The sequence below is a fragment of the Dioscorea cayenensis genome, chromosome 7 (assembly GCF_009730915.1).
Source record: "Dioscorea cayenensis subsp. rotundata cultivar TDr96_F1 chromosome 7, TDr96_F1_v2_PseudoChromosome.rev07_lg8_w22 25.fasta, whole genome shotgun sequence".
Taxonomy (NCBI): Eukaryota; Viridiplantae; Streptophyta; class Magnoliopsida; order Dioscoreales; family Dioscoreaceae; genus Dioscorea; species Dioscorea cayenensis.
This window is the reverse complement of record NC_052477.1, coordinates 638642-666635: the sequence shown is the minus strand read 5'-3', so window position 1 is coordinate 666635 and position 27994 is coordinate 638642. Positions and strand designations below refer to the sequence as shown.

The window sequence follows — 27994 nt, the reverse complement described above, 5'->3', positions numbered from 1 at the left end:
CTTTTTTTTTGTTCTCTGTCTGTCAGTAGGACAAATCTACTTCTAGTAATCATCCCATTTCTTCTCCTCCTTTCTTTCATGTTGTAATCTTCTCAATTTTCTTAGTACTCTTTTTTAATAAAACATGGTTTATCCACTTTACTCAAAATAAAAATAAAAAATTTAATAAATATAAAAAATTTATTAAAATTAGGTGGTTTATAACTTTATACTTCGTAAATTTATTATTTATTTTTGAGTAATAGTTCTTCACAAAGCTGAAGGATTAACAGAGTTAAAACTCTTTGATTAGGAAGCTAATAACATCCAAGTACAAACAGATCAGTGCATCTACATACATGATCATATAAAGTGAGAAGTAGATTGAGTTATCAAAATTATCCCATATCATCCAAAGACCCAAAAGATTAACTACTTTGAGCTACCAAAAGATCAATGCTCAGTGAGACATCAGCTATGGAGAAGCTCCATCAATGTAGGATCAGTTTCCAGTGCTGTTGATTCATTGCAGTTGATCTGATTATCATACTGAGAGTTAGTAGCAGCCAACCAGTTCAAACTTGGGATGCATACATTGGCTCCGGCATTGCCTCCAAAGCTGAGACAAGCCATAGGGACCGATGAATTTGCTACCGTCGAAGGGAGCTCAAGGAGATTGCGGATGAATCCGGACGAGTAGTTGTTTGTCTGCAATGCTATGGCTGAGCTGACGTTGTTTTCGGTGAACTGGTAGTCACTGTTAGATTGATTTGTTTGTTTGATTCTTTTCGCTGATCCTCCGATCGGTAATTCAGTGCTTGCGATCGCTTCCATGTCGTATCGGCTTAGCTCAAAGTTTGTGACTGCATTAACACCCCTGAATTTGATTGCTGCAACATCGTATGCTTCGGCAGCTTCTTCTTCAGTTGCTGATAAAAGTTCAGAGCATTTGCATCAAATGTTAGATTTTAGATGATCAATGGGATGAGTACTGAATCAAAATTAATATGGATTACTGCAACACAAATACATGGTAGCAGAAATGATCAAATAATCAAACATATCAGAACAAGTTTGATGATTATTAATGAAACAAATTAGATTTCATAAATGAGAATTGGATCAACATATATACCAAATGTTCCTAGATAGAGATCTTTGTTGCCGGCAACACGACCAATTCTTGCTTGCCATCGGCCATGTTGATGATGCCTAACAAGTTAAATTACAACATGAATCATATCACCATTAGGAAATAAAAAAGAAAGCTCATATATATACATACAGATAGATTTATATAGATATATATATATATATACACAATATCAGAGTTCGGTTTTTTACCTTGTTACTCCTCTAAATATGGAAGCTCCTCTCGAAAAACCACTGCTTTTCCTGTGAAATTATGCAGATTAATTGAAACAGAATGAACTTTGGAAATATTTGCAATCACAAGGACACGAATTAAGATATATATGTATATATCATGTCCATTTGAAATGGTGTACCTTCTTAGTGATGCAATGAATTCTTGCTTGGACATGTGCTTCATCTCCTCAATTTCCTTAGCATAATTTTTCACCTAAGAAACACAACTTAAATTATCAAGACTTGAACAATATAAATCCAATGAATCCATGAACTTAGAGGACAAATTAATGATTTACTGGGAAGTTTGTAGTTGCAGTCAGTCCCCAATATTTCAACGCTGCAAGATCATAAGCTCTGGCAGCCTTCTCTTCTTTGTCATATCCACCTGAATTCATGAATCAAAATTTATCAAATTCCCAAAAACTGAATCAAAACCATAAGTTCATCATCTTACTCACCTAAGTACACTGAACACAGCAGTGAATTTTAGCCAGCCAACAGAACCATGCACATGAAACAAAAACAAAAATAATTAGAAAAGAGATAATTAATTAGTATCACTAACAACAACACCTTGAAAATGACACTAAACAGTAAAAAGAATTAAAAAAAACATCAATTCCAAGAGATAAAAAGAAGCAATATCTGAATGTCACCTCTACCAAACAGTGCAAGTAATACCAAGGCAACACATGCAGAACTGCATTGAAATAAATGAAAACCCTAATGAAAGAGAGAAAAGAAATAGAGTTGTACTTTGACGGATAAGCTACAAGTCTACATGCATGCTAGCCTTAAAAACCCATATGGAATAGTCTTGTCACCCTGATTCTCAGGTGCCTTTTATCATCAAAACTTTGACGAGAGATCTCTCTCTCTTTCTCTTTCTCTCTCTCTCATATATATAGCCCACCCCACATACATGACACACTCCAGCCTTTGCCACTCTCTCTCTCTCTCTCTCTCTCTCCCAATCCAATCACAAACACAGCAAGTACTATATTACCAGCAGGAGTAGTGTTTTCCAGTGGCAGTACTACTACTCCTTCACAGTGATACTGTCTAATGTCCATCATCTCAATCTCAATCTCAATGTCATTTGTATATATATACTGTCATTATATACTATATATACTACGTAGCAGTACTACTACTACTACTACTACTGCACAGTGATACTGTCTAATGTCCATCATCTCAGTCACAATATCAATGTCATTCGCGTATATATATACTATCATTATATACTATATATATACTAAGTAGCAGTACTATTACTACTACTACAACACGTTGATACTGTCTAATGTCCATCATCTCAATCACAATATCAATGTCATTCGTGTATATATATATACTACGTAGGAGAGTATATATGGTCTGGGTACCGGCAGGTAGGGTCACCGCCAAGAGGTCAAATCAGTCAAACACTTTGCATGCCATTAATGGTCTCAAACGGCGGCATCTCAGTGTGCCGTAGTTCTGTACCAAATTATACCATCAAACGTCCTTTGCATCTTCACATCAATATCATAACAATTATATATATATTTATATGTTTATATGTATAATTTACAGTAGCTAGTGAAGTGAAGGGTAGCTTAAGTTAGCGTGGGAGGTGAGAGGAAGCGAACCTTGTCGACCTTTGCGCTTCTGGCCTTCGCGCTTGCACGTGTTGTCCCAGAGATGGGCCTCGAACCTACCAGTCCACCTGTGTCTGTTCCCGCACGTGAGAGCCACGTCAGCAATGAAGAGAAACACACAGAGAGAGCATAGAGGAAGTGGGAAGAAGGGCGGTGAGAGAACTCACCGAGTGACCCCACGGTAAACGGAAGTGCGTTGACCGGAGATGGGGCCCACAGGAGAAGGGGAAGACTTTTCAACGACCTCACCGGTTGCAGAAGCGGAGTCTTCAACGACGGAGTTGGAGGAGTTGGCAGGGACGGCGGTGATGATAGGAGGAACGCATTGGGATGAGAACTCTTGAGGAGGATGGGAAAACCAATCCAACGGCCAGGAACGAGAGGTGGGAAGGAAGTAGTCTTCGAGCTTGAGGAAGTGGTGAGAAGGTGGAGATGGTGATGAGAAGGAAACAAGTGGTGGTTTTGGTGTTGAGAATGAGATCCAGTTTGTCTCTGGTGCCATGATCTCTATGAAACAATGAAGTATAGATAGCTAGTACTGCTTGCAAACCTTATATATATGGATATTAAGGTTGAGTACTGTTGGGTCAACAGAGGTTTATAGGGTTTGTAGAAGAAGAAGAAGAAGAAGAAGAAGAAGAAGGGAAAAAGGAACAGTTAGGTCAAGAGAGGTTTGTAGGGTTTACAGATCAGAAAGAGAGAGGGACAAGAAGAGAGAACTTTGAGTTTTGTAGGGAATATATCCTGCTAAATATATAAGATGAAAAAGAAAGAAAGAGAGAAAGAAGGAACATCTCAAAGCTTGGTAAGGTGTGTATATATATATATATATATATATATTGAAGAAACTTAAAAGAGGGTGGTAGGGTATGAGTGGGGATGTGATAGTTGAAGAAACTTCAACCCAGAATCCATGGCTTTGGAGAGAGAGAGAAAAGGTGAACAGTTAGAGAAAAGAATGAGGTCTTGTATAGGGTTTAGAGAGAGAGAAGGAGAAGAAGTTCAACTGGAGTTTGTAATGAAGAAGGAATGAAGCACTGTAATTGTGGGAGTGTGCAGCTGTCAACAAGGACTCTCTCTAATGGAAAACAGCCTCCCGGGTATTCGGGCGGCTGAGAGAGACGACATACAGTGAAAGAGAGAAAGTGAAAGCCAATTGCAAGAGACCACTATATATATAACTAATTAAAAGTATATATATATAGCTATATGACAAATGAATGGGGTTTCTAGAGAGGAAGAGAATGTGAGTGTTGAGAGAGAGAGAGAGAGAGAGAGAGGAGAAGAAGGTGACGTGGCAAATGAAGCGGGAGTTCAGTGAATGAGAAGAAGGAGACGTGGAAGAAGAATGAGTATGAGATTTGGAAGGGTTGAAGTGAAGTTACGTTAATGGGCATGAAGGGGTGTAAATGACGGTTTTGACCTTTACGAGTAATGGGTTTTTTTTGGGGTTTTTTGTCGGCTTTTTGGGTGTCACTTGGCCGGGAAACTCATTCACACCGGATCCACTATGGCCACTACTTTTGTCTTCTTTATTTTATTTTTTTATTAATTAAAAATAAAAAGTGGAACAAAAGAGTTTTGGAATTATTCAGCATGTGTTACTCTGTTCTTGTTTGACTGGAATTTTGTTCTATTTTGATCATTAATGTTTCTTTCTTTTCCTTTTTTTTTTAATTTTAATTTGTACATAAGTTGCTTTTTGAGTTTGATCTTCATTTTTTTGTTTTATTTTTAAAAATAGAAATAAATTATGAACAAATAATTATGTTTGAGATTTATTTTTGAGATGCTGGATAAACGAGATATATGTGTTTAAATGAAATTTAGCTTATTTTCATATAGATGAGATATTAAGTTAAATTTATCACAAGTTTTACTAAGTATTGAGTCACAATTTTAAACTTTAAAAATATTTTTTAATTTGTCCTATTTCAAAATATTTTTGTAAAGTTGGAATTTTCATATATATATATATATATATATATGGAGAGACCATACAAGGATCAGATAAGTACAATGTAAAGTTAAAAATAAAAATGTCAATTGAACATTCAACTCATAAAACACATAAAGTTAATGGTAATATGTAACATCAATCTTTTCATTTTTACTAGCAATGTAATTCGTCACAAGATATAACTTGCAAGAAAGAATCTGTGCCTATTGTCAAACCTATAAAGAACAAGGTTAAAAAAAAAAATTTGAAACTTTCTCCAATTTAATCAGTCTAACACACACACACACACACACACACACACACACATATATATATATATATATATCTGCAAACAAGTTTGAAGGTTGAAAACTTATAAGATTTATATCAGATATTTTCTTTTCATGATACAAGATTACTTTCATTGATATTATTAATTAATACTTTCACCGTCCTTAATTAAGTAATTACCATAAGTTTCTTTCATCTTTTTCCACAAAAAGTTTAATGTAATTTTGAATTTTATCTATATTGAAAATTACAAAAAAATAAAAATTATATCCCTATAAAATGTATAGTTATTTACCTATCCTAAACAATCATTTCTATTTGTTTATATGCCACTATCATCATAAGTTCATGAGTTAATTTAATTTATTTTTTTTAAAAAAACTAAACTATCATTTATCCTATTCTCTTTATTCGCTTTAAAAAAAAATAAATATACCAATGAATGATGAAACTATGCTTTTATAAAATTTGTAAGTTGACTATTAATGATAACTGATAAGGGTATTTAATTAAATAGAAATTTTTTTAATGAGTACAGAAACAATCTGATTTTTATCAAGGTGCATTATATAAGTAATATATTGGTAATATATATTTATACATGATGAATATTTATGAGTTCTTGTTATAAATTTTAAGCAATCAATTCATCTTTTTAATAGTTTCAACCGATAATTAATAAAAGATAGCTAAATTACAATAATAATAAATATTATTATTGTTAGTTAATTAATAAAGAAGTGTGTAAAAATTTGTTTCGAATTACTCATCAAATAATTAAGATTTATAAGTCACTTATATATATATATATATATGAAATTAGTTATACCAGAATTTTGTTTATTATTTTTTTGATAACTGGTTAAAAGATACAAAATGTGAAGGGTCTATGTTACTTCATATTTAAGGCACTTGCAAGTTAAGCAAAGAAGCATATACGTGTTACTCACTTTGAAACTTCACCAAAAGGTTGACTATTTTGACCATTGACTTCCTGTCTGGATACATTTTCAACAATTTAATTCACAAGTTTGTTTGTTTGTTTTATTTCATGAAGCTAAACATGTTATTTTTTCTTTTAAAAAAAAAAGTTATATATATAGTGTTGCGGTGGAGAATAAAAAGTCAAAACTAAAAGATTTTTTTTTTTAAATGAAGAAAAATATATTGTGCTTACTTGTAAGAAAATAAGAAGTGTTTAACTAAAACAAGACAACATTATAATTAAGATAACAATATAACATAGATTTTATCGAACTTCATAATTAAGCTCTGGTTTATTTACTGTTTTTGTATGAATAGTTTTTATTTTAAAATTATTTTTTGATTGATTGAATCAATCAAGGAACATTCATGGAATATATGACCATTAATATTTAACGGTTACATTCAAACCGTATATTGTATAAAATTGCATGGACATATATGCATGATAATAAACCTCTTATTATCATATAATGAATTTTAAATTAAAATAAACTAATAAATCATTTCAGTAAATTAAAGAATAAAGAAGCAAATGATAAATTCAGCCATGCATGTCGGTAAAGTTGATCAAAAGATGAAGAACATGTCTCAAAGGTTGACTGAGTTAAATGTATGAAAATTAAAGGTCACATATATATATACACATGCAGCTAACTAGCTAGTCATGGTGATCATTCACAAAACCCTAATGGAGCTCCATACTTCAATCTTAACACTCAAATAAAATAGTTAGGTTAAGTTGGTTGTCAACTTCACCATTTCTTCCATCTTAACACTCAAATAAAAACCACCATCTATATATATATATATATATACACCCACACCATCCTCTTCCATCTTGTTCAACCACCATTGAAGGAAAAAAAAAATTAGAAAAATAGAAAATTAAGCATGGCTTTGAAGGAGATTTGCAAGTGCTTTCAATCCTTATACCTTGTTCTTCTAAGAAGGCTAATCAAGATCTCAAGAAGAAGTAGTACAAGTGATGGCCATGCAAAACTAATGAACAAGTTGTATCATTCTTCTTCTCTTGAGAAGAAGGTATCATCAAGTGAGACTTTGTTGGTTGATGTGGAGGGAGTGTTACTAAGATCATCTTCAATCTTTCCATACTTCATGCTTGTGGCTTTAGAGGCAGGTGGTTTCATTAGAGGGTTTGTTCTTCTTGTTTTGTATCCTTTGCTTTGTTTTTTAAATCAAGAAGTAGGACTCAAAGTGATGGTTATGGTGAGTTTTTGTGGGTTAAGAGAGAAAGGGTTTAGGGTAGGGAAAACAGTGTTAGTTAAGTATTTCATGGAGGATGTGGGAGTTGAAGGGTATGAGGTTTTGAAGAAGAAGAAGAAGGGTTGGAAGAAGAGGGTGTGTGTGAGCTTGATGCCAACTTTAATGGTGGAAGGGTTTTTGAAGGAGTGTTTGGAGGTGGAGGTGGTGGTTGGGAGGGAGTTGAAGGTGTTTGGAGGGTTCTTTACTGGTTTCATGGAGGAAGATGATGGTGGTTTTGTGAAGAGGATTCAGAGAGAGGTTGAGATGGATGATAATGGAGTTTTAGGGTTTGCTACTTTCTCTAATGCTCTTCTTCATGGCTTCTTCTATCATTGCAAGGTTGGTTATTTATTTATTTATTATTTTGGTGGTGTAGTTTTGTTTTAATGTTTTTTATGGTTTAAGAAATTAAACATTATAATTGTTTCTCTTTATAAATGAATATTAATGTTGGTTGGTTGATATATAATTCACAAGACTAGGAAATATTATTGTCTTGTATAATCAATTGTTCTCTGGAAAATATATAAAAAAATCACAAGGATATTTATTTATTTATTTTGTGATTTAATATTATTTAAAATTGTTTCTAGTGACATCACACCAACAATGAAGACTTTATAATCTTAAAAGTCTAGAAAACAAAATACAAATTGTTCTCTAGATAATATACATGAATATTCAGGATATTTAGTGACATAATCTTGCTTGAATTATTTCTTTAGTTATATTAAAACACTACATATTAGTCAAGATTTTATAATTTACAACACTAGATAATACAAAATAATAATACTAATTTGGTACATACACACACATATAACACCAAATGAGATCTTGAACTGATGAAGCCGCAAATACATTACAGGAACTATGTCTAGTTAGCAAAAAGGAGAAGAAGAATTGGCAACCTTTGCCAAGAGAGAACTACCCCAAACCGATAATATTTCATGACGGCCGAATAGCTTTCCGGCCAACTCCGGCAGCGACACTAGCAATGTACTTATGGCTACCGTTCAGTATCCTCCTCGCCATCTTCCGAGCTATTGTTTACCTTCTCCTTCCCTATAAGATAGCTCTTCCTATTGGCGTATTCACTGGAATGACATCCCGGGATATAGCATCTACAAGCATTACCGCGCGTCAATTCTCGAAGAACCGGCTCTATGTATGCAATCACAGGACCCTTCTTGACCCAGTGTACATCTCCGCCGGACTTAACAGAAAGGTTACAGCAGTTACTTACAGCCTGAGTAGAATCTCCGAGATGTTATCGCCTATAAAAACAGTACGATTAACACGAAACAGAGATGAAGACAGGAGAAGAATGGCTAAAGTTGCTGAGCCAGGGAGATCTCGTCGTTTGCCCTGAAGGTACAACATGCAGAGAGCCATTTCTTCTCAGGTTCAGTCCATTGTTTGCTGAGCTAACAGAAGAAGTCGTTCCAGTGGCTATGTCGACAAATGTGAGCATGTTCTATGGCACGACAGCGAGTGGCTTCAAGTGCTTTGATTCACTGTTTTTCCTGATGAATCCTTGGCCTGAATATCAAATAGAGTATCTGGAGAAAGTACCTACTGATTGGGCTGGAAACAAGAGTTATAACAGCATTGAAGTTGCCAACCATATTCAGAGAGAGATGGGGAAGGCCTTGGGATTCACTTGCACAACTCTCACCAGAAGGTCCAAGTACCTAATGCTTGCAGATAATGAAGGAAAAGTCAAGAAAAACTAGAAGAGAGTGATAAAAGAGAGAAATCAGAGAACTCACCTTTTATAGAAGTAAACTTGTTGTATATGTGCCTCTTTTTCCCTTTCAGAGCTTGAGAGATTCTTCGATGTGTCTTACTTGGTAACATAAAGCAGAGTTATAAAAGAAATGATTGCATGTTTAAAGCAAACAGTGAATTTCTATTTCGGCAATGTACAGGAGAAACATTGAGAAAAGAATAATCAAACCTTACAACAGATGTACATATGATCCAAGGATAATAACAGGAAAAAAATTAATTACCCTTGATGTAAAAACAGCAAAAACTTTGCTGTTGCTATGTTTTGTGTGTGTGTGTGGGTGGAACCTGTCAGGCAGGTTCTTCCATGTGAAGATGGACGGCGGAAGCTCAGACATGGTAGTATTTTCACATTTTCAACTTAAACAAACCAAAACCACGCAACTGTTTTTTCTTGGATAATCCCTCATACCACTGCAAGAGGATCCCTCCTATGTGCCACCAGAATATTGTGGTGTATATTGGGAATAGATTGGTTTCATGTGATTGCTGTAATCCAGAATTTTCCAGCATGCCTTAAGTTCCTTTGTGCTTCCTTTGTCAAGATGGATGTACTTTGGAAGTTGGCAAGACTCAACAATCAACATGTCCAATTTACATGTAGATCCTTGGTATGCTGAATATGTATCATCCTTATTGACACTTTTCATGAAGTCCTCCTTTATAGCGTCAACACTAATGGAAAAGCATCCATTGGGTGACAATCCCCAATAGAATACAACATTTGGTTCAGCCACATTATGATCCATGTACTCAATAGGATTGGGATCACAATATCCTTGCACTGCCTCAAGCTGCAGCAGAATTAAGCATGACATAGATTAGTTTTAAAAGAAAAAAAACAGTAAGACTCCAAAAAGAAAAGCTAGGAAATAAACATGATTGAATTTCAGAAAAAAATTGTGGGGAGGATTTCTAGGCATTTAAATTGCATATATATATATATATATATATAAAACTTGAGGCATGCATTGAATGAGTTGTTTTTGCAAAAGAGAGCACAAGCTAACCAAAACAAAAAAATTTAAAAAGGAGAGGTTCATCTGAGCACACAGGTCTTCACACCAGTGAGGCCTATCCCGGCCCTGAGAGAAGAGGGAAATCATAGGGTTAAGCCTCCCAAAGTGAGCAAGAGCATCCGCCAGAAAATTGGTGTCACGAGTGATGTTTTCAATAAGGAGGTCAGGGAAGTGCTTCAGACTTTGCATTGTATGAGTTGTTGCCAGCAGATGATATGAGTAAAAGATTATTATGTGTGTAAAAGTCCTAGCATCACTCTAAAAAGTAAGAAAGTAAAGTAAGGTGAATATAAAAGAAGACCAGAACAAGGTTTAAAGGTATAACCTTCAGTAGAAGACTGCGAAAACGTGACTTCACCCAGCCCACCCAGTCCCTAAGTTCATCACCATCATGAGCAGTAAGGAGAATCCGAAGAAAATGAGAGTACTTCTCCACATAAGGAAAAGGTTTGAACAAAAATGTCCAATCAAAATCTGGCCTTGCAAGATCCTGAAACAACATGAAATTCTTGTTACAATTCATGCAGGCAAATTCATATCAACATAAGAACCACTGCATCCACAGTGCAGTAATCAACGCCACCCTCAACTACATACCAAAGGTAAATTGAAACATAATAGAAATGAGAGGTATGGCTTTTTCAAAAAAACTGATTTAATTAAGGAAAAATAACAGAAGAGATAATACATTTTAGGACTTACCCTGGTCAAAAAATGCCCTCGCTGAAATTCTGCCTTGATTTTGGTGAAAGTGCTTTTTGTAATATTAGAGTTGCACCACTCAAATGGACTACATGGCATCAAAATTGGCATAAGAGCACGGCCATCTGGATACTTGAAAGGTATAGAATTATCTAGCAGGATCACTGGCTCAGGCCAACGCCAAAGCCAAAAGTACTCAAAGAAAATAGCCATCAAAGCACTTATACTGGCATTTGGATATCTCTGGCAAACATGAGCAGCGAGGATAGCCAGATGAATTCCTCCAAAGAACCCAAGCAACTGCAAAAAGTCAAAGATGATCCAAACAAGATCTTCATCAAAGTAAGACACAACTTGTATGAAAGGTAAAAAGTACTATGAGGTAAGAATAAGATATGACCCACATGTGAATAAACTCCACGCCTTCTTGCCCAGAGTTTTGATGCACCGAAGCATAGACTGAAAATTCTGCACACATGATTTTTAATGTTAAAAAATTTGAGACAAATATAGCAGCATTAAAAAAGACAAGACTTTGTTGAAGAAAATAGTATCTTATGCATCACAATTCAGCCTCTGCATACTTTGGAATAATTGTTGGGGGAGAACAAGCAAAACATCCAGATTAGTGCACAATGCACAATATTATCACTAGGCCAAGAATGGATAAAAAGTGAATCATTACTACTGATATAAATATTTTCGAGTCAAATGTGACACAGAACATGGGCTGCTATTCTTAATTAGGGTGAGAAGTTTAAAAATAAAGATCATGCACATAGGTGTTAGAGACATTTTCATAATTTCAATTTTTGGCTTACATAAGTGTAGCAAATCATGTGGATCTGTCTTGAATTTTATTACAAGTTGAGTTTATGAAGAAGTTTAAAAGTCTAGATAAGCTTTATTTTATAAAGGCTTTCTTCTATTTGGAAATTTTGCTTAGGTAAGTTCTCAAATCTATATTAAAAAAATGTCTTCATAGGAAATCAGTCAATGAACTATTCTCAGTTTTTTTTAGCTTAATGCTTTATTTGACAGTGTGATTGCCCTTTCTTCTAAATGTGATTGCTTAGAGTATTTGTGTCATAACAACAAAGACCATTATACCTTGCAAAAATATACACATTCAACATAATCCATTAAAAGGTCAAAGAGGATAATAAGATGCTCTGAATCTAGTAAAAGAATTGGCTGTCATTTTCAACCTTTTAAAAGGCAAACCATTGCATAATACAAAGACAAGTTAATCCCAGACATAGATATGTCTATTACATAAACCAGACAAAAATAAATATTCCAGAAGGGACAAAAGAAAGCCGAGACACAATGTATCTTACGTATAAAATAGAACAGAGGTCATACCTTCAGACTTGGAACCAGCTGAAGAATGCGTATATTTGCACGAACACCAGAAAGGCTTCGCCAACTGGTTTCATTTGATACAACTAAGTAGGGATCAAAGATATCAACAAACTGCAATTTCACAATAAAAATAAATAAGTAAACCTTATTCCCAGATATGTTGATGGTTACAAAAAAATCTAGCAATTTAAAACTAAGCTGATCCATTCTTACACCTTCACCATATCAAGTCAAAATTTAAAAACTTTCAGTTTTTGGAGTCAAGCACTTCAATGCACTAGGCTTGAAACCAAAAATATTATCATAGAATGGTACTTAAGGTAGAGTATATGCCAAATAAATAATGGCCGTTAGCACTCCATTTATTATTTCCAAAATCTAGCATGGCATTCATTCCAATGGAATTTCCAAAAGATTTTTATTCGGAACTCAAGACGGAGACCAGAGGAAAAAACCGAGAGACTGAAACAAACAATGAACTAAAATTAGCAAAGCGCACTTACTTCAGGAACAGAGATAGCTTGAAGCTGAGTGTATGGAAAATCAATATTAATCCCACCGAATTTAAAACGCATGAGAGGCACTTTAGCACTCTTGACACAGTGAACTTCAGATACTTCCGGCCTGCTCTGAATCATATTTTTTAGGACATCAAAAAAGTCCTCCTGGGATGTAAACAATTAGATTAGACAGAATGGCTCTCAATTAGTCCCCAAAACAATAACAAGTAGCGGGATCATGATTAAACTTACTTCCAGAGTTGCAAAAGAAGGACCAATGCATAAAGCATCAATATCAGAATCAGAGCCATGAACCTGGAAGAAAAAAATAAACCCATGTCACCATAATGATGAAGAATCTGTTTAAGAGCTTGCAAATAAACAGCCACATAAAGTTTTACATCTAAGATTGCCTCGAAACTAGTCACCATTAAAGAACAATTCAAAGAAGAAATGGGAACAAATGGCGAGAACTCACTCCCAAACCATATGATCCAAATGGCAAAATCGTTGCACTTGTACTACTGATCACTTCTTTTGGCAGCCCATGCCGGCAAGCAACGAGCTTAATCCATGCCAAGACAATCTGCAAAATGTTATAAAAATGTTAAATTTATCCACGAAAACTTGTGCAATCATATAAACTATTCAAACAAGCAGATTCGATGCTACAAAAACCTCCACACTTAAAATCAAACTACTTAAGCTCAGCATTTCTGCCGCACCCCAATCAATCATCAAAAGGCTTACTTCTCTCAACTCTAAACAACATGTTTCGTCCCCTCTCTATCAAAGTTGATTCATTTTCAAACCTAAATCATACCATTTCCGAGTTCGAATGAGCACAATTAAGCCAAAATAGGACATAAAAACTCATAAAATTTGCACAATCAGACCTGTTTCAATTGCTCCATCGCATCTCGCCTCTTCATATCCTCCTCCGGCGTAGGCACCAAGCCCTCGCTCACCATAAACTACAATAACACAATCGATTAAAACTACACAAAAAAAAAAAATCTAAAAAGAAGAGCAAAAAGAAAATCACCTGGATCAGCTCGTGAGTCCTCTGCTCGTCGATCCTCAATAAGGAAGCAGGATTCAGCCTCAAAGCAACAGGAGCAACAACGACTCCAGGGAAAGCAGGGCTCGCAATTGCTGGGATAGCTCCGGGGAGGTAGCCAACCGGCGGCGGCGGAGGGGCCGGAGAGAAGACTAGGGTTCTCGGATCGACGACGATCAAGGGAGCTTGACCGGGGACGACGACCCTTCTTTGAACTGGATGAGCATAGGCCATATACAGACGTTGGATTGAAAATGGACGGTTGTGATCTAACGAAATCAGAGAGATGGAATTTCAGATGAAAGGAAAGCGAAAAGAAGGCATGCTGGGGTTTTATATCGCGGGAAATGGTGTGAAATTACGAAAATGGCCCTTTGGGTCTTTGAAACGTGTAGTGTTTTCTTGTTGTAGAAGCTTCGCGAAGAATGGGCGAATATGGGAATGGGCTTTGTATGGCTAAAAGGCCTGTGGGCTAAAGCCCGGGAAATTTAAATGCGTGAAATTGTTTACTTGGCGCCCCTTGAAAAATAGCAAAATTATTTCCTGTTTATTTTGAATTTTTTTATAGTTCATTTTTATTTATGTCGTTGTCAGATGGTTTTTATTCTTAATTTTCTGTTTTTACAGCAAAATTTAATATAATTATTTTGCAGTGATATATATTATAAAAAAAGAGTAATGCTATATCGGGCGAATAGCTTGGCCGAATTCATGACACAAATAAGGTGGCAGCCAGGTGTCATCCATTATTATCTCTCATAATCAACAACATTTAAAAAAAAAAAACAAATCAAGCCCTACTTCCTCTCTTCTCTCTTCGTCTTCACATCATCACCATCTCACATCCACGCTACCAAACTCGTCATCCGCCGTCACTGCGGCTACCGACTCCGACGAACCCCCATCACCCATCGCTCGCAAAAAAATATGGTCACCCACATCATCCCGTCTTCACTCTCACCCCCAAACGAACCTATCATTGCCGTCACTGACGCCGACAAACTCCATCACTCGTCTCCCGCAAACAAACCCTATCGCCCGCACCATCCCATATTCTTCTTCTTCTTCGTCTTCATCTTTGTCTGTGTTTGCATCTGCATCTTCGCCGGCCAACGCACCCTGTCACTCTCTCTAATCTCTCTTAAAAACATACTCACACCGAAAGTTGATGCCAAAGTGTCTATTGTGGGGTGGAATAATGTAGACCATTCTCTTAGGGATGACCATAGAAATTGTTCAGATGGTGTTGTTTGCAATTGGATCCACTCGTTCCTCCATTGACATCAGCATTTTGAATGAATTTTCAATGCATTATGGGATTTGCTTGCAGATGAAGTATGATTTACATAATTTCATTAATAATAATCTATTGATTAGTAATGATAATGATTTCACTATTAACTATTTGTGAGTTCTGCCAATGAGCTTTCAGTGTGGAGATGGTCATTGGTGTGTTGCTTTTCTGTGCATTATCTCTCAATAAAACTCTTATAAACAACCATTAGATGAACACTTCCAATTGAATTTAAAACAGTTGAGGTAATTTACAAAACCATCATAATTGATATTTACTCATCACTCACTAACTAGAATTACTTCAATTACTCATCAAAATCACTATATTTGGATTAAGAATTTAAAACCTTGATTTAAAGAAAAGAACACTTCAATGAAAGAAGTAAGAGCCTCTTTCCTCAAAAAGGAAAATTTTGTCCTTGATAGTTCAGCATGTTCTCTATCAATTTGTGAATTAGAGACAAAAGAAAAAATAATTCTCAAAGCAGAAAAAAAAAACTTGTAGAAACATATGGGATGGCGCGGGCATTAGGGATTGTTTGTGGGCGACGAGTGATAAAGTTCATCGGCGTCGGTGACGACAGCGATAGGTTCGTTTGCGGGCAAGAGCGAAGACGGGATGGCGTGGGTGACCATAGTTTTTTTTGTAGGGGACAGGTGATGGGGGTTCCTCGAAGTCGGTGGCGGCAGCGACGGCGGGTGACGAGTTTGGTAGCGTGGGATGTGAGATGGCAGCGGTGTGAAGACAAAGAGAGAAAAGAGGAAGTAGGACTTGATTTATTATTATTTTTTAAATGTTGCTGATTAGGAGAGATAATAATGGATGACACCTGGCTGCCACCTCATTCGTGTCATGAATTCGGCAAAGCTATTCGCACAATATAGCATTATTCATAAAAAAATTGAGTAATGCTATATGAGGCGAAGAAATCACCGAACCGACCACCACGACCCGATGTGGGTCGGTAGCGTGATTTCCTTTTTAAATCGAAAAAAATAAAAAGGGGAGAAATAAACTAGGGCATCTCTCTCACTCTCGGGGTCCTCTCCCTCTCTCTCGAAATATTAGGGCAGCGGTCTCTCGGCGGCCGCTCAAGCCCCGCATCCTCCCTCGCTCCGTGCGATTCACTCCCACTGCTCCGGGCACTGTTCCCGGCTTCTCCACCGCTGGCGATTCCATCCCCAGCTCCCGCCTTGTTTTTCATCACCATCTCCCGGCTCCCGCTCGTGCCGACGCCTGCTCTCCCCGTTCCCGGTCCCCGACCGGGTTGCCCGCCTCCTCTCTGCGCTCATCGCGTCCCTTCCCCGCTCCCCCGACTGCTTCTCGCCCCTGCTCCTGACCGCTTCCCTCCCCCGCTCCCGGCCGCTTCACTCCCCCGCTCTTGGTCGCTTCACTCCCCTGCTCCTGGTACCCGTTCCGGCTGCCACTTCCCTCCTCGATGACGGTACCCGTTCTGGCCGACGCTTCCTCCCCGCTCCCAGGCCTGCCTCTCTCGTTTGGCTTTGAAGCCTCTCTCTCTCTCTCTCTCTCTCTCTCTCTGAATTTCTTGGCACAAAAGCCCGGCTCGGCTTGAAATCGAGTCTAGGGAGGCAATGATGCCCTAAAAATTTCTATCCACGCTTCGTCTCTCTAACGATTGCATAGTGGCTTGGATGGCCTAGTAGGCAACCGCCACTTGTTATTGTTAGTAGAGGGAGGAAGGATGGGAGAACATCATTTCATGAGAATCGAGCCTCTGTTTTAATTATGTTGGTTGATATATTTTTGTTGCATCATGTATTTCTTTCTATCGATGTGGGTCGGGTTCGTGTGATTTCTTACGCCTCATATAGCACTACTCTACTCTTTTAGTAATGATGGTCTTGGCCATGATGATTTGCCCTATAAAAAGAGTATAGAAATTGGGTGGCGTGGCAACTTTAGTTGCTGACCCTTGATTCGATGTTTATCCATGCAAAAGAACAGGAGGGGCAAGATCCGAGCCTTTTTTTATTCTTCTTAAACTGTTTGTTTCTTTTGTTATTTCTTGATATCTATCAAGTTTGATGTAAAGCTCGCAGATGGAAGAGAAGATAGTCGGGAGCAGGGAGGTGGGACGTAGCATGGGATCGGAATGACATCGGGGACTTACAAGCATGCAAGTTCCCTATTTGAGGTTTTTCTTATGAAATTATGGTTTTCACTTGCAATTCAAAGGAACATAGGTGTCCTGGAATTTGATTTTGTTCTCCCTTTGATTTATGTTTATTGCCATGTTACTTGAGTTGCGGATTTGGAATCATCTGAGTGCCTTTCGGTAGTTAATTCATGGAGTTTTGGTGAGTTTCATAGTTGATTCAAGTTCTGACTTTTAATTTGTTAATTACATGTAGGTTATCACTTTATCCTTTTTTGTTTTTCAAAAACGAAAAAAAAAATTCTGAGTTTTAATTTTTCATTTAATCTACTGTGACACTTCTTTATTTTGTGACATGGGATATAGAGTGCTGCAATATGTGCTTTTGAGTTATAGGCATTGCTTTGATGTTTTTTTTTTAGTTACTCTTACTTATCATATTTAATCCTTTTTCCAAGTTGAGTGTTCCATTTGTGATATCTTAGATTTTGGCCTGAACCTTCAAGGTCTTGCTCCAATTACTATGAAAAGGATGGTTAGAATTATTGGAATTTCTTACATTGAGGAATTGTAGAGTGTTTGTTGTTTGGACTTGGTTTTCTTCACCTTATGTTCGGTTCATGTGTAAAATTTTTGTCCATTTGGAGCAATTGTTTCTGAGTTTTTCCAAAAGATATAATTTTTGTTGGGTATGAATGAACAAGTATTGTGGAATATATAGAATAAGCTATGGAACTGTTACCTTTTTCTTTTTTGCTAATCAACTCTGACAGGTTTTTTCAGGGAGATTGTGGATCTTGGTTCATACCTGTTGATTGGTCTCTAGGTTTGATATGGTTGTTGGATGGTTATTCGATGAAGTAATTATTGCTTTGAACTGAACTTGAATAAGCAGGATACTTTTGTGTGTAATCTGGCAAGCAACCCAAAATTAGTAAAAGTATTGTTCTGCTGAAAAAGTATTATCTTGACTTATATTTGTTTACATATGTTATCGAGAGGTTTAGAGGTTGTTAGGTACTTTTTGTCTATTGGGATTTTGGCCTTTGATCCTGATGACAGTATCCTCTTTTGCTCATCTGTACTTTGTAAGTCATTAATACATTGCTTTTATTGTTACAATTGTATGATAAACTTTTTCTCTTGGTGTTTGTTCTAGTAAGTGTGGTATGTATTAGCTGCTAGCAATTTATGTTAGACAAATGATGAAATGTTTGTACCGCTGATGTACAAGATGAAGATATTGTTACTTTTGATCAATTTGTTAATTTTTGTAATCTGTTTGACTTGTGTTTCTCGAAAAATTATTTACTACACTCTATGGAACTTTAAGTTGATTTTGACAAATTTTTAGCTGCTTGGTCTATGCGCAGGAAAGATGTGCCGATGTCATTAAAACATTGCTCTTGAGCCACTGGACTTCAACATGCATCATTACAATGGGGAGCTTCCAGAGCATTTGTAAGTCCCCTGGACTGATGTAAGAAATTTATGTGCATAAACTGGGAGCTGATAGCAGCATGTACTGGAAGGATGTTCAGAAACTGGGAGCTGATGTTCAGAAACTGGGAGCATATGTGCAGAAATTTATGTGCGGAAACTGGCTTCAAGAAGGATGTTCCATTCCTGCAAATATGTTTGGCATGTTGTATGACAAATGTTCCATTCCTATAAACATTATTTTGCTAGGAATTATGATAAATGTACTAGATTGAGCAAATATGTTTAGTTTGAGAAAAAATGTACTAGATTGAGATGTTTGGCATGTTGTATTCTATGTAGTGGAGGTTTCACAGGTTTCTCCAGCTCTATGGGGATTGACAAATTTTCGTATTCATCACTGCAAATTAAAATTACAAATCAATTATCTTCATCAAACATAAGCAACAAACACAAAAATCTTATAACATGAACACAAATACATCATAACTCAAATGAACCATCTCTTCATCAAACATAAGCAACAAACATTATAACATGAACACAAATACATCATTACTCAAATGAACAATCTCTTCATCAAACATAAGCAACAAACATTATAACATGAACACAAATACATCACTACTCAAATGAACCATGAACACAAATACATCACTACTCAAATGAACCATCTCTTCATCAAACATAAGCAACAAACATTATAACATGAACACAAATACATCACTACTCAAATGAACCATGAACACAAATACATCACTACTCAAATGAACCATCTCTTCATCAAACATAAGCAACAAACATTATAACATGAACACAAATACATCACTACTCAAATGAACCATCTCTTCATCAAACATAAGCAACAAACACAAAAATCTTATAACATGAGCATGAACGTGAGCATGAAATTTCTGATTTTCCTCCAGGAGCATGAACATGAATATGAACACAAAAATTGATCGATATATGAGTAACTTGCACCTCAATACGATTCCCTGAAAAGTGAAAATGAATAATACATCACAACTTCATATCACCAACAATCTTAATCACTAAGTATTAAATACGAAAATAAATATATACATCTTGCAACTCACCATAATCAGAGCTCATTGCATTGGCTTGTAAAACCTAAAGACGAGCTGTGATGCATGTCCAGATTGATCGATATAGAATTTGAATTCACCTAAGAAAAGAGATTATAAACAAATAAATCATTACTTAAAATTAAATGATTCAAATACGTAAGTTGGACATTAATGAGAATTACAAGAGAATTACCACACTCTCTTGTGTGCAATGATCATCTTGTATAATTCTTTGAGCTAATGCATCTCCCTTTGATTGTGACTTCTGCCAATAATAACATGGATGTTACACCATCAAATAAAAAAAATTCAAAAACAAAAAAAACTAAGGCCGTAATGGATATGATACTACATTAACATACCTTTTTCTTGTTTTTGATTATTATTTCTTCAACTTTTGACTTCTTCCTCTTAGATGGTGGACGACCCTTGCTCCGCACCTTTAAAGGGGTGAGAAATTTTTGGTGTGGCACATTAGTCGCCTCCGACAACGTATGTGTAAAGTTTTCCTTGCAAGTTGTGTTGTCCATCAACTTCTCAATTGCCTCGTCCACATGTTTTATCAAGGACATGTATTTGTCATCTGACATTGCTCCAAGTTCTGCGGCTTTAGTAAAATGAGAACACAATTTATTGTACCGCAGTTTCTCACCATTGGTCTGTGGGTCATCATAACAATTCTGTACATATGTATGCATGTGTTTGATGTCCTTCCTCCATCGTGGTAAAATGTACCTAGAAGGAATGTCGTTAACATTCTTCTCAATAAGCACCTTGCAAATGTGCCTACAAATAATCCCCCTGAACTCAAACAGCTGACAAGAGCATTTAATGTCAAATTCTTCCTCATTAGTGTAAACATTATATACCACTTGTTTTCTGAATGCACTTTCTTTCCCTTTGACAACATCAGACACCTGAAAATGAGCAGACTGCCCCATGCACACCAGTGATAGTAAGATTGCAATATATCATCCCTCGCAACTCATCTTGAAACAATTTAAAAATCTCATTTGTGTATGCTTCTTGAAGTTGCTTCTCAAAATAGCAATCAGTGATCAATGGAAAACATGAGTTAAATGAAGCAAAATCAGCTTTGTTCTCTTTCTCAATCTTACTTTTCAAGGCATTATCATATTGCTCAACAAACTGCTTCAATGAAGTCGTCGGACCAACATAACCATCGAAAAATGCATTAACGCTTTCACTTCTTTGCGTGGTAGACATTCCAGCCCAAAATATGCCTCTAACATAAACTGGAGCCCAACGATCACGAATTTTGAATAGAGAATTCAGCCATTCATTGCTCTTAATGTTATAGTCCGCCATCATCTTCAAGTACGTGTCTTCAAACTCTTGAGTATCCACTACTTCATACGTGATGCGTTTCAAAATCTTCTTGATTGCTTTGTATTCATTTAAACCTCCAAGCTTCTCGGGAACCTTCTTCATGATATGCCAAAGGCAAAGGCGGTGATGAGAATTTGGAAAAACCAATCTAACTGCACCCTGAATAGCCATACACTGGTCTGTAATAATTGCTTTAGGAGCCTTGCCTGACATACACTCCAACCAAGTTTTGAAGAGCCAAACATATGTTTCTGTATCTTCCTTCGACAATAAACCACACCCAAACAATACCGTTTGCCCATGATGATTTACACCGACGAACGGAGCAAATGGCATGTCATACTTATTTGTCAAGTATGTTGTATCAAAGGAAATTATGTCACCAAAAGCTTCATAAGCCGCTATAGACCTCGCATCCTCCCAAAACACATTTCTCAAACGACCTTCCTCATCCATGTCAATCAAATGGAAAAATTCTGTGTTTCTTTGTTGCATGCGGGAGAAATATTTTCCAAGTGCAACCACATCACCAACACCAAGCCTAAATTGCCTTGCTTTCGCAATATAATTCCTACAATCTTTTTCAGTATATGTTAAATTTTCATAACCCCCACTTTCAACAGCTAAGGAATGAAAATTTTTGCTTAGGCTTATCCCCGCTTGGTCGTTTAATTCAAGCCTTCTTTTGACACATGTATCAATGTTTTTATTACACTTTTGGAAACGAGCTTTTTTTGGGCTAAGTGCATGATTATGCTCTAAATTGACACTTGAAATGGTAAATCTCCCATTATTGCTAACAATGACATTAATCTTCGCCGGACAATTTACTTTAGTAGATAGCCTTGGGTTGAAGGAGTTTTTTGAAGTAGATATTCGTTTGCCACCTCTTGAACATGCTAGCGTGTAATATTTCAGTTTTTCATCATCACCTAATCTTGTGCTTTTTTTGGTGATGCCAAACCCTTCATGCCGCGCATACTTGACATACAATTCATAAACTTCTTCTTCGGAGTCAAGTATCATACCGGCCTCCGGCACAATATTTTCAACTAAATCCAAATCTACCGGTTTTTCTTTGCCATGTATTTCATAACTTGAACATCCAACTTCGACATCATTATTTCCTTGCTCATAACACCCAAGTATCACTTCTTCCATGTTCTTGCTTTAAGTATACTTCTAAACACAAATTAGAAACACAAATTAGACAAACAATAAATTTACAAGTTAAACAAGCAATAAACACTCACATTTTTTTTTTACAACATATAAATTTAATCACCCACCATGATCTATTTATAAACAAAAATAATAAGTATAAGCGTAATCACCCACCATAATCTCTTTATAAACCAAAATAATAAGTACAAACTTAATCACCTACAATGATCTCCTTGTAAAACCACAATAATTGTAATTAATTATGTTTCCTACACAATACTAATAAAAAACTTTTGGTAATACTTGTAACTAATTCTGTTTTCCTGCACCTGCACAATACTAATCAGAATTTTTTGGTTTTACAAGTATTTTGGTTTATAAAGAGGTCATGATGATTAAATTAAGATTAGTTTAACTAGGAAAAAATAAATAAATTTTCTAAATTTATAAAATTGGCGGGTATGGGTACCGGGAGCAGGGGAGTGAAGCGTTCCCCAGCGGGGGATGGAAGCAGTCGGGAACGAGAGAGGGAGGTCGAACCGGCCGGGGACCGGGAATGGGGAGAGCGGCGTCGGCCTGAACGGGGAGCCGGGAGAGGGTGATGAAAACAGCGGCGGGGAGCGGGGATGGAAGCGGTCGGGAACGAGAGAGGGAGGCTGCAACCGGGCTGGGGACCGGGGAACGGGGGAGAGCGCGGCCGCCCGAACGGGGAGCCGGGAGAGGGTGATGAAAACAGCGGCGGGGAGCGGGGGATGGAATCGACGGCGGCGGAGGGAAGCTACGGCCGGGAGTGGGAGATGATGGAGACACGAGAGAGAGAAGTGAAAGAACGCCTCTCCCCTTTTTACTTTTCGATTTAAAAATGGAAATCCACGTCACCAGCCACATCAGTCGTGTGGCTGGTTCATGTGATTTCTTCGCCTCATATAGCATTACTCAAAAAAATTATAGAACAATTTGAAACCAAAAAAAGAAAATTCAAATGTGCGTTTGCCGGGAGTCGAACCTGGGTCTATTGCTTGGAAGGCAATTATCCTAACCGTTGGACTACAAACGCTGTTGTTGCTCTCGTTCAATTAGTTTATTATATCAATTAAAACGTTTGATTCTAGTCCCCACCGACTACTTGTGGCTGAGTTTCTCTTGCCGGCAAATCCTCTTTGGCATCGTTGGAGATCACCGGATCTCCGGCGAGATGCAATCGGGGGAGATGAACCGCTGGACTGGCATGCCTTACTCAGCTCGCTACTTCGAGATATTCGAGAAGAGGAAGGCACTTCCGGTTTGGTTGCATAAAGATGAATTCTTGGAAGCTCTGATGGCCAACCAGATCCTCATTCTCGTCGGGGAGACCGGAAGCGGCAAGACCACCCAGGTATGACCTCGTTTTCAGATCCATTCACCCTGTGAATTCGACAAATTTATGATCTTTTTTGTTCAATTTAGGTTGCTGTTGTAGTTCATATGGTTTTACTGATTTGGTGTTTCAATTTGGAACTCCTACACTTGGATTTGGGCGAAAATAGAAGAGAATGAAGACAAGAAAAGAAAGAAACAATGGAAAAGTTGTTGATCCTTCAATCAAAACACAGCTTTGTTTATCATTGTTTGCATTTTTGAATTCCAAGGAAATGAAAAATCTTGGATATTGTATGTTAGCTTAAGAGTATTTGGTTGGTTGGCTTCACTGATCATGCTCTAAATTATTCTGTAATCTTGGCTAGTATTTCAGTGAATGATAATGCTACTTGTGGGATTTACAGATCCCTCAATTTATTTTGGAAGCTGAAGGCTTGGGAAAGCCTCTAGTAGTTGCATGTACTCAACCTCGAAGAGTTGTTGCCATGTCTGTTGCACGTCGGGTTGCTGAGGAGATGGATGTTTTACTAGGAGAAGAAGTTGGATACACCATTAGATTTGAAGATTGCAGTAGCCAGAAAACCATATTGAAGTGAGTTCCTTTTTCTCCCTCCTTCATTGTTTATCGGCTGATTTATGCTTGAAATATCTTGAATAGACATTTAATAGAATACTGATTCTTTAGGTTGCATTATGTTCTGGTTTTCTGCTATTGTGCTTCTGTGTCGGTTCTTTGTCATTCTTCAGGTTGCATTTTGTCTTGGTTTTTGGCTAATGATTTCCCATGTTCTCAAGTTGAGTTTTCCATGTCTATCAGGTCATTTATTCATATTTGGTTGCTCATGTTCTTCTTTTAACCATGTCTGCTGGCTACTGTCATTGTTGCTTGTGCTAGGTATTTAACTGATGGTATGCTGCTAAGAGAAGCCTCAGCTGATCCACTACTGGAGAGATACAATGTGATAATTCTTGATGAGGCACATGAGCGAACCTTGGCAACCGATGTTCTGTTTGGACTTCTCAAAGAGGTTCTTATTAAAAGGCCTGATCTGAAATTAGTCATCATGAGTGCAACACTCGAGGCTGAGAAATTTCAGGATTACTTTAATGTTGCACCACTGATAAAGGTGCCTGGAAGGCTACATCCTGTGGATCTTTTTTATACATCGGAGCCTGAAGCAAATTACCTGGAAGCTGCCATTCGGACAGTTGTGCAGATACATATGCGTGAACCTCCAGGTGATATCCTTCTGTTCCTCACTGGAGAGGAAGAGATAGAAGATGCTTGTAGGAAGATAAAAATGGAAATCAGTGATTTGGGTGATCAGTTTGGTCCAGTGAAAGTGGTGCCCTTGTATTCTTCACTCGCTCTTGTAATGCAGCAAAAGATATTCGAACCCGCTCCTGCTCCTTTGAAAGATGGTGGCCCACCGGGAAGGAAGATTGTAGTGTCCACCAACATTGCTGAAACTTCCCTGACAATTGACGGTATAGTTTATGTTATTGATCCTGGATTCTCAAAGCAAAAACTTTATAATCCACGTGTACGAGTTGAGTCCTTGCTGGTAACTCCGATATCTAAAGCAAGCGCCCATCAAAGATCAGGTCGTGCCGGTAGAACATGTCCTGGAAAATGTTTCAGACTTTACACTGAAAATAGTTTCAATACTGATCTACAACCTCAAACATATCCTGAATTACTGAGGTCAGATCTGGCAAGTACTGTTCTCACTCTGAAGAAGCTTGGGATTGATGATCTGGTGCATTTTGACTTTATGGATCCTCCTGCTCCTGAGACTTTGATGCGGGCATTGGAAGTCTTGAATTATTTGGGTGCTCTGGATGATGAGGGAAACCTAACCAAGTTGGGAGAAATGATGAGTGAGTTACCTTTGGATCCTCAGATGTCGAAGATGCTTATTGTCAGTCCTGAATTCAATTGTTCCAATGAGATCCTCACAATAACTGCTATGCTCTCAGGGTTTGTTTGTTTTTTTCTTCCCTTTTCTTTCTTTTTTAACTAGTTCTTCTGTTCTTTCAATGTTCGTTTGTGCATATGCTTGTTGCTATCCTGAATGGTCGCATTTCGAGGAAAATTTCCAACTTTCTTAAAATGAAGTACTTCTATTCTTGTTTCTTGTCCTTAATATTTCTCATATTTTTTAGGAATGACAAGGAAAAATCATAAAAATGCTTTTATTCATGTCATACATTTAATCACCAAAATAGATTTGTTTTCCAAAAGTAGGTTCTCGGACTCCCTGTGTCAGTCCCATTGATATGGAGGGCTATAAATTTTTAAATTTAGAGCTTATGCCAATAGTTTCAATTCCTTGTCATTCACTTGTGAAGGTAATGGTGTTGTCTCATCTCTATGCATCTGACTCGTCTGTGATAATAATTTCTTTCTCTAGCACCCCCTTGCTTTGTCCGGCCTAAGGAAGCGCAGAGAGCTGCAGATGAAGCAAAAGCTCAATTCAGCCACATCGATGGGGATCACCTCACACTCCTAAATGTATATCATGCATACAAACAAAACAGTAAGTACAACATTGAAGCCAAATCTAATCCCATTTCATCTTCTGCCGATCATTCTAATTTTTGTCAAACAGATGAAGATCCTCAATGGTGCTTCGACAATTTCATCAACCCACGAGCCCTAAAGGTTGCCAGCAGCGTTAGGCAGCAGCTGGCGCGGATCATGTCCAGACTCAAGCTTAAGCTATGCAGCACAAATTTCAATAGCAATGCCTATTACATCAACATCCGAAAGGCTCTGCTCTCCGGATATTTCATGCAGGTAGCTCATCTTGAGAGTAAAGGCGAATACATGACAGTGAAGGACAACCAGGTAATGTCTTCTCTCCCTTAAAATGTTTTCCATCTCTTCTGGTGAATTTCCTCCTAATGTCTGAAACCGGCTGCAGCCGGTTCATTTGCATCCTTCAACCTGTTTGGACCATAAGCCGGAGTGGGTCGTTTACAATGAATATGTCCTGACCAGTAGAGACTTCATTCGCACTGTCACCGATATTCGTGGAGACTGGTGTGTACAAGAAACATCTGCTTCTTCAAATCATTGATATATTTATCTTAACATTTGCCAAATTTGATGAAATGTTTTGTTATACAGGTTGGTCGACATAGCTCCACATTACTATGATCTCAGCAATTTTCCGCCCGGAGAGGCAAGAGAAGTCCTCGAAAGGCTGTACGCCAAATGCTAGCAGGAGATTGGTTGGAATTCGACATGAAACAGAGCGAAATAGCTTGTGTTGTTTATGGGATATCATCTCAAACATTGGAGATATCTGTGTGTTTATACTTGGTTTTAGCGTGTGTTGTTTATGAGATATCATCTTAAACATTAGAAGATGATACATTATCTACAGGTTTAGACCATGTTTACATTCATATATGTTTCATATTTTTCACTGCAACTCAACTCAACTCAACTCAATTTGTTTTGTGAGAATTTAAAATTCTCAAACTCTGTAATTTGCATAAATTAAAGTTATTGGTTTCGTTTTGAACCGCAAACTCAGTTGAAGCATTCCAGTTGCATTTTGTATGTTTACACAAAGTGAAGTGTGTTTGATTTGGTGAAATATATTTATATATATATATATATATATGGGTTTAAGTCATCTAACAGATTATTGTTTTATTAGAAATATTTGTTTATAATTATTGGATGATGATCAACGACTATTATTTATATAGATACTGTATACTGTATATATTTACTGTTTGTAATTACTGCCCACCACTCCTAATACTGTTTGGCATTATTTTTTAGATTGGATAATAATTCGATTGTTATTATGGATGAGTTCATATCTATAACAAGTTGACATGTGTATTTTTATTTTTTTTTTATGTTATAGTTAATTTTTTTTAAAATATATGTCAGTCTATACTAGACTAGAATCAAAGTATTTTCTGGTTCTTGAAACAGACAATATGAACTCATTGGATTGTAAAGACGGCTTTGATGATAATGAATCCTCAAGATTTATATATATATATATATATATATTTTAAGAGTGAACGTCTCGAAGATAATCATCCTGATCCCGAGGCACGGTTTTAAGAAATAATAAAACAACCTCGAGATCACAAACATTAAAGATCAAGTCATGATCCCAAGGCACGCCACGTGGCTACACAGGTGGGTCCCACAAACCACGCCATCGTCACCCACTAGACCACTACGCGATGGGAACAGCGTTAATCGTGTGTCGATCTAAAAGATCTTTAATACAAA

The 27994-nt window shown here is 37.1% G+C and overlaps 4 protein-coding genes and 1 non-coding gene across 5 annotated transcripts; 2 read left to right on the top strand and 3 right to left on the bottom strand.

Moving 5' to 3' along the window:
- Positions 1 to 312: 312 nt before the first annotated feature.
- On the bottom strand, positions 313 to 4106 carry LOC120264829 (AP2-like ethylene-responsive transcription factor AIL7). Its single transcript, XM_039272685.1, has 8 exons — positions 3161 to 4106; positions 2985 to 3067; positions 1809 to 1817; positions 1647 to 1735; positions 1488 to 1561; positions 1324 to 1374; positions 1115 to 1191; positions 313 to 908 (listed from the first exon to the last, which is right to left on the bottom strand). The coding sequence occupies exons 1-8, from the start codon at positions 3493 to 3495 to the stop codon at positions 451 to 453; spliced, it is 1176 nt and encodes a 391-aa protein (XP_039128619.1). The 5' UTR covers positions 3496 to 4106; the 3' UTR covers positions 313 to 450.
- A 2945-nt stretch (positions 4107 to 7051) lies between these two features.
- On the top strand, positions 7052 to 9649 carry LOC120264828 (probable glycerol-3-phosphate acyltransferase 3). The gene is given in 3 exon segments (XM_039272684.1): positions 7052 to 7812; positions 8342 to 8812; positions 8814 to 9649. Coding segments are annotated over 3 exon segments (1578 nt in total). The 5' UTR covers positions 7052 to 7101; the 3' UTR covers positions 9210 to 9649.
- LOC120264827 (nuclear poly(A) polymerase 3) lies at positions 9365 to 14199 on the bottom strand. The gene is given in 11 exon segments (XM_039272683.1): positions 9365 to 10058; positions 10609 to 10773; positions 10986 to 11285; positions 11390 to 11425; positions 11427 to 11453; positions 12351 to 12461; positions 12854 to 13015; positions 13103 to 13165; positions 13329 to 13436; positions 13747 to 13824; positions 13896 to 14199. Coding segments are annotated over 11 exon segments (1662 nt in total). The 5' UTR covers positions 14145 to 14199; the 3' UTR covers positions 9365 to 9695.
- Positions 14200 to 23353: 9154 nt separating this feature from the next.
- Positions 23354 to 23425, bottom strand: TRNAG-UCC. The gene has a single exon. It is a non-coding gene; the product is annotated as a tRNA-Gly (tRNA).
- An 88-nt stretch (positions 23426 to 23513) lies between these two features.
- Positions 23514 to 27182, top strand: LOC120264892 (probable pre-mRNA-splicing factor ATP-dependent RNA helicase DEAH3). Its single transcript, XM_039272777.1, has 7 exons — positions 23514 to 23743; positions 24132 to 24319; positions 24623 to 25707; positions 26142 to 26267; positions 26340 to 26578; positions 26655 to 26773; positions 26861 to 27182. Exons 1-7 carry the CDS (start codon positions 23564 to 23566, stop codon positions 26952 to 26954), a joined length of 2031 nt encoding a protein of 676 aa, XP_039128711.1. The 5' UTR covers positions 23514 to 23563; the 3' UTR covers positions 26955 to 27182.
- Positions 27183 to 27994: the final 812 nt, after the last annotated feature.

Excerpts from the sequence above, each read along its gene's own strand:
- LOC120264829 (XM_039272685.1), bottom strand. The coding sequence starts at position 3,495 with ATGGCACCAGAGACAAACTGGATCTCATTCTCAACACCAAAACCACCA. Across the intron at positions 3,068-3,160 it reads GTTTACCGTGGGGTCACTCG|ACACAGGTGGACTGGTAGGT; the intron begins GTGAGTTCTCTC and ends GTGCGGGAACAG. Across the intron at positions 909-1,114 it reads TCTCTATCTAGGAACATTTG|CAACTGAAGAAGAAGCTGCC; the intron begins GTATATATGTTG and ends AACTTTTATCAG.
- LOC120264892 (XM_039272777.1), top strand. The coding sequence starts at position 23,564 with ATGCAATCGGGGGAGATGAACCGCTGGACTGGCATGCCTTACTCAGCT. Across the intron at positions 24,320-24,622 it reads AGCCAGAAAACCATATTGAA|GTATTTAACTGATGGTATGC; the intron begins GTGAGTTCCTTT and ends TGCTTGTGCTAG. Across the intron at positions 26,268-26,339 it reads TCATGCATACAAACAAAACA|ATGAAGATCCTCAATGGTGC; the intron begins GTAAGTACAACA and ends TTTGTCAAACAG.